This window comes from Lactuca sativa, chromosome 7 (assembly GCF_002870075.4).
Source record: "Lactuca sativa cultivar Salinas chromosome 7, Lsat_Salinas_v11, whole genome shotgun sequence".
Classification (NCBI taxonomy): Eukaryota; Viridiplantae; Streptophyta; class Magnoliopsida; order Asterales; family Asteraceae; genus Lactuca; species Lactuca sativa.
The window spans coordinates 124,662,561-124,671,809 of NC_056629.2; the positions used below are offsets into that span (position 1 = coordinate 124,662,561).

Consider the following 9,249-nt stretch of genomic DNA (forward strand, 5'->3'; position numbering starts at 1 on the left):
CAGACAAAACGTAAATTAAAAATTAAAAAATAAAAATATTTCATTCCAAAATAGCTATAAAAAAATTTAAAAAATTCAACCAATAGAACGAAAGTACTTTGCAAGAAGAACAAACAATTAATTAATAGTATTATAAATTATAAATTAAAACTGGACGATTAATCGAAAAAAAATAGTAGAACATAACATTTTTATTTAAAATCACCGAAATAGGTGCTCATTTTAAATTGAGATAGAACATTTTACAAATGAAAAAAAGAAAAATAGAAAAATAGAAAATCACAGTTTTTTTTTTTCACCGAAATAGGTGCTCATTCTAAATTGATATTTTACCCAAAGTCCTGCCCTAAACAATCAAAACTATAAAAGGAAACACCAAAACCCCATAAACCCTTTACAGAGCTGCAAATTCGCCGCTGCCGGAGCTCTTCTTTTCAGTCACTCAGGCCATCTTCCACTCTATACGGGACAAATTGATATCAAGATCGCGTAGTTGATACTGTGTGATTTAGCGAAGATAGTAAGGTGGAGCAAGGATTTGAATTTTTTTTGAAGAAATTGCAAGGTAATATTTATTAGTTATCGATTAACCATATTATTGTGGTTTATTTCAATGGTGGACATATAAAAGCCCTAGAGCTGAGAACCTAGCGGAACCTCATCCCTTATTTTGCATCATTGGCGTTTTTGGGAGGCAGGCGTTGTTGAATTATTCTGTTGAAGGATTCTATTTATTAGGGTTTTATGCAATTAGCGCTAATAAGACCTCTCTATCAGGTACCTGATTTCTTTTTCCTGTGAGAGATAGAGAGATGATAAGGGGAGGAAAGAGCTTTGTTTCTTCACCACCTGCGTTTTCAAATGACGCAAAGAAACTGTTGGTTTGCACTGGAAACACCGTTTCCATTTTCAGCACCACCACTGGTTTACAGGTTAAGTCATCGATTCACTATTTCCCTGTTGAAGTTTTTTGCGCTATGTTTCATAACGTTTATCTATCTAAACAAATTTGTTCTCTTTTGACATTATTCTATGATACTTGTCACAGGTATTGGAATTGGAAGGTCACACAGCACTAGTGACATCTATAACAGTAGTACCTGCATCCACTCCTGCAACCAGGATTTTATGCAATTGCTGGACCACTTCACTTGATGGCACTATCAAGTATTGGGATTTCTCTATGCCTGAGTTGATGAAAACAATTAGTATCCAGCTTCCAATCTACTCAATGGTAATTTGTAACTGCAAATATTCTATATCTTATAGCTATTAATCGTGAAATAAAAACAATAACTTATTTAACTTTGACTTTTAGGTGATTCCATCCTTACTTGCTCAACAGTCAGAGACCAATGAACAGCCTTCTGATATATATGCTTATATCTCTGTGAAAGATGCAAAAAATGAAGCAAATAAGCAAAAAAAAGAATTAAGTGGAAAGATCCTCAAGTGTAATTTATCCAAGTCTCGCCTGGTTCGTGGAGTCATATTGTCAGAGGTGGGACCCTCATTATAAGTTTCATGTATATTATCTTCAGCAATACACTTTTTTTTTTGCTATTTCCTCCATTTTCCCCTATTATGTTGGCACATTGCTTATTATATTTATATTTACAGAGTAAAAAACCCGAGAACATAAGCATATCTTCAACTGGAAAGTACTTTGGCATCCATGAAAAACGCAAGCTTCGTATATGGGAAGTGCCTACAAAAGACAATAAGAATATTAATCATCGCAAGTTAAGACTATCACACACCAAGGACGTGACATGTGTCGCCTTTCATCCAACCGATAGGATTGTGGCAGCTGGCGATGTGACAGGGAGGATTTTAATTTGGAGGGGTTTTGGTGATAGGACATTTGTAGGTGATAATGGAAGATTTTTGAAGAATGATGATGATGAGGAAAACCCTGGTGTTAGGGGTGATGGAGATGCTGATTCTTGCACCACTTGGCATTGGCATTCAGCAGAAGTCAAGGTCTTGTTTTTCTCTTCAGATGGAGCCTATCTGTATTCAGGTAAGGACTATCTTAATCTAAGTAAATGACCATTTTACCCTTCTTTATAGAAATGATGGTGAGTAACAAATGCCAGTTTATTTAACAACTATTATAAATCACAGTGTGTGTGTGTGTCCATATTAAGTGATTAAGTCATTTAGCCCATTAATTTATAACAAAAGAAGCCCTAAGTTACTTTTGGTGTCTTATTTTAATGCAAGTTGTTACTTGAATCTTTGAATGTCTGTAGGTGGAAAAGAAGGAGTGCTTGTGGTATGGCAACTGGATACTGGAAAGAAGAAGTTCTTACCCAGAATAGGGACTCCACTTGTTAATTTCACAACTTCTCCAGATCCTTCTCTTTCATCTGTAAGAAGAACCAAAACTTGTAATCTTGAATCTTGCTATGAACTGTGTCTTAACTGATGTTTCCTTCAGATATCTTGTGCAGATAATCGAATTCATATTCTGAAAATGCCATCAATGGAGATTTTGAAGTCCATTTCTGGGATCAAGGTTAGTTTTCACCTTTCAGTTATATATATATATATATATATATATATATATATATATATATATATATATATATATATATATATATATATATATATATTTATAGTTATATCCATTTCCTTTGATGTAAGAAATTTAAATGGTATCAAAGTTCATTTCTGCCCCTGTATTTTCAGCTTCCTTCTTCAATCCCAGAGACTCTTAAAGGCTCAAGTCAAGATTTTGTGTTTGACCATACTTCAGGATTGGTTGCTGTTCGTACAGAGAATTATTGTATTCAATTCTACAGTTTGTTTGATGATCGTGAGATATCAGAGGTAATAATTAATTAGCTGCATTTTTTTTAAATAACTTCTTTATCTAACAATGAAAAAAAAACTAAATTTCATTTGCATTTTGCAGGTTCAAGTTTGTGAAAGAAATCATCAACCAAGTGATGATGTCATGGTATATATATAGAGGCTCAATATATAAATTTTTTTGGGTTCTTGTATTTCTCATCCTCACTAAAATACAATACAACAAATATTTTGCAGACGATTTTGAATAAAGTTGCACTTTCATATGATGGGTGTATGATGGGAACTGTTGAAACCAGAATGTCTGAAGAAGGAATAGGAGGCTTTGTAACACTCAAGTTTTGGGAACGTGGGCCACACAACAATGATTTCACCTTGTCTACTGTTATATATGAGCCCCACAGGTTTCTTTTTTCTTGTTTATAAAATCTTTTATTTAACATATTATAACATTTTGTGAACATGTGATGGTTACAGGGATGCAGGAGTTTCTGCAATTGCTTTCCATCCAAATGGTAGCATGGCTGTGAGTGCTTCTTATGGTGGTGACTTCAAGGTAAAAATGACAAGATTTTTTTTTAAAAAAAATAATTTTGAGGGAAGATGGGTGGGTTTTGTATAATTGTTATGGGTGGTTTTGCAGGTTTGGGTTAGAAATGGGAATGGTGAAGATAAGTTGAGATGTAGATGGGGATGTCATGCTGTTGGTTCATACAGGAAGAAAGCTATGACTGCTGCTGCATTTTCTGGTGATGGTTCTGTTTTGGCTGTTGCTGCAGAAACTGTCATCACATTGTGGGACCCAGAGAAAAACATACTCGTGGCTGTAATTGGCTCTGCTCTTGAGGTGTGGACAATGGACATGGTCTTTTTGTTCTTTTATTTAATTTGAATTTGAATTTGACATTACATGACATGATGATAATGTTTTCTTGCAGTCGATTGTAAATCTTTCATTTATTGGAGATTCCAAGTTTCTTGCATCTGCATCTGCATCGCGAGTTGGTTCAAATCCACAGCTTTCAGTTTGGAGTATGTCAAAGCTGTCGCTATCCTGGTCTTACAAGCTTCACATAGAAGGTGAATTTTTATACCATAAGCTAGCTTTGTACTCATTATTGATGATGCTAACTGAATTATGTACATGATATGGTTATGCATGCAGGTATAGCATGTTCAGAAAAAGATTCCCTTTTAGCTGTGCTTGTTGTTCTCCCCGAATCAACATCTAAAACTCACAACACCACTGGGAATGGGGCTATTCTACTATTCAATGCTGAAGATCCTGTTCCTATTGCTTCATGGTTTGTCACAAAGGTAAAAAAAACAACAACAAACAGCATTCTCATAATGTTCACTACTAAATTATACGAGCTATCTAATCACAAATCAACAGATGTTCATACCTGAACATACATGAACCTGTGTGGTTAGGTTATGTTTGAAACCCAGTTAAGTTCATAATAATAATGTATGTATCATGTATGTGCAGGCAAAGGGAGGGGGGGTTGCATTTATCCAAAGAAGCAGTAGAGAATTGGTTGCATATGTAAATGGTGATCATGAGTATGCTATTTTTAACCCAAATAGCGAAGAAGAGGAAGAGACATATGAACGTAAATTTAGGGACACAGTGGATCAGGGGATAGGTATGACTTGGTCAAAGGACAATTTATTTTTATATAATTAGTAGAAAGAATATATATATAGTTTATTTATTTATTTATTTTGGTTGTTGAATAGGGCATCATATTGGGGGGTATGCGTCAATGTATGGGGAGCTACCTGAGTTGAAGATGAGGAGGAAAGCAATTGAAGCATCTGTTGCAGAGAGTGTGATGGGGGTTTCAGAGAGGCCATGGGAGACGATATTCAGTGGGCCATCTCATAGTCTTCCTCCTCTCACCAAACTGTGTTCTGCTTTTCTGGAATCATTAATGGAGAAAAGAAGTGGTATGGTAGAGTAGAGCAGAAGATATATTCAAAAATACAACTCAAGGAAGGGTATGCAGATGAGTAGCTTAGCTGGCTATGTGGCATGCATGCCTGGAATCTATTTCAAGGGTGACTTTTTGTTCACTAATCTGTCCGATGCTACTTCTTCTGCATTCAGCAAACTTTTTTCTCAACTAATTCAGATAGATAAATAGGTAGCTAGTCCAGGTCCATTTTTGCTGTGTGTGTGTGTGTGTATTTTATTTTAAAGATATGAAAATTTGTATGATATTCTACTTATATTGGGGTATGGTATTGAGTGAAAAGTACTTAACCAGGCCCTGAATGCGAAGAAAAAGTTTGGTGTTTACAAATGAAATGGTTTTAAACTGAAACTATAATCAAGTTAGGCCAGATCAAGTTTATACTCACGACTAATGCTGAGTTGCTGACCAGCATATAAAAATAACTTCTCAACATCTGATTGAATACCTAAGCCGTAGTTCATAACGTTTCGCAAACCCATGCATGAGTTTCTACTAGTAATGTATATAGGGAATCGAGGTCGTGTGCTTAGTGTTCAAAAATAAATATCGGACATGATTGATATTTATGAGGTATTGAGTCTTATGTAGATCCAAAGTAAATATTTATCAAATATTTATGAGGCGTTTGCCATAATTTTTTAGAGTTCCAAATTGTTTTCATTTGCATCTTTGAACTGTGATTTTCCTTGAGTTTCCTTACAATCTCCAAGTGTTGGACAGCTACTGTATGTATGTATTTATGTTCCGGTCTAACCATAATTAAACATAGATGATCAGTCTACGTCTGGTTGTAGTTCGACCCATGTACAACAAACTTAGCTAGGACATTTGACCTAAAACCTTGCATTCTACTCTCGTTGAGGGTTCAAACTTTCTATATGTTTGGATTGTAATTTGTACATACATGTGTTCTCATCGCGAGACCGAGTTTATGTATAGCTTTATATCTTGTGTTTCTTACGATCACGTGTATTATTAATTATAGTGTATTACGTCAGGTCTAGCTGATATGGCGCCGATGAGGATAGTTGGAGGGTAGGACCATTTTGACATATAGTTATTCTGAAATCCAGTAATCTAAGCGACATATCCTTCCTTACTTCGCCCCCTAAGTATGTATCTTCCCCCAAAATCAATGAAAACATAAAATGGGGCCATAAAGACTCACCCTTGATGCGTGATCTTGATCTAGGCTCGAAGATTGGTTCGTTTTCGGGAAGCTTTTCATGAGAAACCGCAACTTGACACCAAAGGAAACCCAAGACTGTTTTGGATCTTGAAAACCAACGAGGAGTGGAACGGTGGCTGATCAGATTCGAAAAAGGAAGGAAAAAGAACCACGAAGACAACCTGTCAAGCTGTCGTTGACATGAGGTGACAAGGGGTTGCTTTGACAACTTCCTCGTTGCTTTCTGCTTCCTGTTTTGGCAGTAGACGTGAAGGAGAAAGAGGACATGAAGAAAAGTGACGATCAGTGTGGTGTTTGGCTTGTTTAATCGACATGAAGGAGGGGAGAAAGAGGCTGATGCCTCTTGCTGATTATCGAGAAAACAACACCTCCAATGGAGGTGTTCTTGGCTGTCCACGAAGCAGAAAAAAGAGAGAAGGGAGGAGAGTGTTTTGAGTGGAATGGTTCAAGTGTGCAACAAAGTTAGAAAGTTCCTGAGTTTTTAAAGATCTTGCAAGTAATTAGCTTGCATTAGACACATTTCTTGAAAGAGAGGATAGTACGTGAATGATGAAAAGAAAGAGTGTATGAAGCTCTTTTTCATGATGGATGGACTTTTAAAGTCAAATATCCTAGTACTCTGAGTGAAAATTGGTAGCAAGATACAAGACTTTCATCATTTGTGTACTTGTGAGGGGATGGTAGAAGAAAACGTGGGGGAAGAAGAAGAATGAGTGCATGGTATAACTAGTTGGACATTTAAGTCTTTTAAGCACGTTCTAAAGGTACAACACAAGATCACACTTGTGATATAAAAATGCTTAAAAATAGCTTTCTCGATTCGTGTGCCCAATTCCTGATGTCCAATAATTTTTCTGAAGGTGGCGAATGATAGTCTCGGTTTCAAGGATTCCAATAACTCAGACCGATCCTAATCCGATATGTAGAACTCCGGGAAAAGTCGTTTAAAGTTTTGCGGCTAATTTATCTCGATTCGACAATTTTGCGACTTTGGTAAATTTACGGGTTAAAAATATTACGACTATGAAATCAAATATTAGCCCTGTGACCGGGTTCAAAAACGTTCTCAGAATTTCCATATGAGGTGTGAAAGTACCTTAACGGATCGATTCGGTTTTTTGTTTATTAAAAAAAATTAGTATTATACTGATTTGGTTTTTTAAAATGGACGTAACTTTTCCATACGACCTCCATTTATGAAGTTTTTTATATCCACGAAGTCCTGAGACTGTAATCTATCCAATTCGATCCTAAATTAGTCCTAAGGATACCCGATGCAAAATTTTATTTTTAGCGTTACAATTAGTATCACTTTTTGTGATTTTTGATTCGATCCTTAGTGATAGACATTTTTGTTGAGCAATTTGGGACATTCTGAAAGTAATTATGAGTATTATATATTTAATATACTTTATAAACATAAAATGACATACAATTGGTCTTTAACACATAAGGGTTTGTGGTGGTTTGACCACCGAATACTGACCCAGTTTTACCAATTGTTACACCTGACGAGTTGAAATGGGCACTTGCGTTCCGTCTCTACTTATTCCACTACGTTGTTGAAGCATTGGTGTTGACTTTCAACATGCTCCCTTTTAGTTTTGGTGTAGAGGTCTCGTGTCATAGTTCGGTTATGAGCTCGTTATAGACCCCGAATTAGAATAAGATTTTTTTTTCCATATGCAGATTTTTCACTCTTATGAGCTAGATATAAGACTGTAAGTAGTGGGAATGATTTGTTCTACTGATTGAATATCGGTTTCCAAATTAAGTAAGATAACATTTAATGATTGTTATGACACGACAACACAATGTTTATAAACTTATTAATAATAAGTTTTTCATATAAACAATATTGTCACTGGTATGAAAATTCAAAAGGGGAAAATAAGTTACTTTTATATTTTCAAAAGGATAAAAGTAACCTCATTTTGTATAAAATAAAACTCAAACTTCAATTTAAAATTCACTTTTGGTCATAAAGATTCACGAAGTTAAAACCTGTAGAACTCACTAACAATCTTTTGTTGACGTATCTTAATACATGTAATCTTAGGTCATTAAGGTGCAAGACTTCTCACTTAGAATTCATGGATTCTTATTTATGTACTTTTGATATAAATTATGTTTTGTCGCCGCTATGCGCATATACTTAAATATTTGTAATGATACTTGTAATGATGTAAGACTCACTTTATGACTCATGATGCTAAAACCTTATGTTATTTTATATAATTTTCAATGTATTCTATGACTGTGATATTCTATTAACGTTACTCACCTCGTCATTTCCGCCGCCGACTGGGGGTGTGACATCCACTTTCCACTTGAACTGCATCCTCCTCATGAACCTTTTCCACTGAAACATCCTCCTTAGGAACCCCCTCCACTTGAACCTCAAGAACCTCCTCCACTGTACTTGCTATACAAAGGTGTAGTTAATGAGTTGGATGTTGCATTATAATTACATTGTATTAAAGGCATACCTTTCTCTTTTTTAGATTTTGAGCTTTTTTTTATCATTGAAGTGGATTCTACATCTTCTAGTTTTGTAGGACAGGTTGATCAATTGTGCCCTATTTCTCTATAAATGGTGCATCTCAACATCATACATGCTTTTGAGACAATATGCCTTGTTTTTCCCTTACTTTCTATCTTAGATTTATCCCTTTTCCTTTTAAGAATTAACCTTCCTTGTAACCTTTTGTTTTTGGGGGAAATGAATTAATGTATGGAACTTCAGACCACATGGAACTACCATTAAGTGGATTAATGGTATGCTTGTAACAATTCAAGAACATGGTTGTAGCAACCATGGTGCAACATACTCCTCTACATCCCTATTGCGGTATGAAATGGATGATACTACATGCACACATGGGACACCTACTAGTCACCAAGATCTGCATCCACATGTCCTGTTGTTAAGGTCCAAATTATATCCATCATTTCCAATCCTAACCTCATATTGTTGTATCCCAGAAGGTACAACTCCCCAAAATCCATCCACATATGTGTAAGTTTTAGTATATACACATTTATAAATAAACGTCACAAAATACATTTGGTGTCTCTTTAACATTAATAATTATATAGATGGGCATATGTTTAAATTGTTCCAACTATTTCTATTTACGCTCTAATTATACATCCTTTCCATTGCATAAATATGAATTTCTTCCAACATGGTGATGATTGGTCTCTTCCTAGCAACATCAATGGCAAAACTGAAACTTTTGATATGCCATTTTCATAAGC

At 35.4% G+C, this 9,249-nt stretch overlaps 1 protein-coding gene across 1 annotated transcript; it reads left to right on the forward strand.

Annotated features, from left to right (window-relative positions):
- The first annotated feature begins 343 nt into the window (after positions 1 to 343).
- On the forward strand, positions 344 to 5,131 carry LOC111917836 (uncharacterized). The gene is made up of 16 exons (XM_023913476.3): positions 344 to 565; positions 778 to 932; positions 1,049 to 1,234; positions 1,319 to 1,501; positions 1,621 to 2,023; positions 2,256 to 2,374; positions 2,444 to 2,521; positions 2,695 to 2,835; positions 2,921 to 2,965; positions 3,055 to 3,221; positions 3,295 to 3,373; positions 3,461 to 3,664; positions 3,756 to 3,897; positions 3,983 to 4,134; positions 4,310 to 4,466; positions 4,561 to 5,131. The coding sequence occupies exons 2-16, from the start codon at positions 813 to 815 to the stop codon at positions 4,782 to 4,784; spliced, it is 2,400 nt and encodes a 799-aa protein (XP_023769244.1). The 5' UTR covers positions 344 to 565; positions 778 to 812; the 3' UTR covers positions 4,785 to 5,131.
- The last annotated feature ends 4,118 nt before the right edge of the window (positions 5,132 to 9,249 follow it).

Bases quoted from the DNA above. Each gene is read 5' to 3' on its own strand.
- LOC111917836 (XM_023913476.3), top strand. From the start codon at position 813: ATGATAAGGGGAGGAAAGAGCTTTGTTTCTTCACCACCTGCGTTTTCA. The intron at 1,502-1,620 runs GTGGGACCCTCA...TTATATTTACAG, and splicing joins GTGGAGTCATATTGTCAGAG to AGTAAAAAACCCGAGAACAT. The intron at 2,024-2,255 runs GTAAGGACTATC...GAATGTCTGTAG, and splicing joins TGGAGCCTATCTGTATTCAG to GTGGAAAAGAAGGAGTGCTT.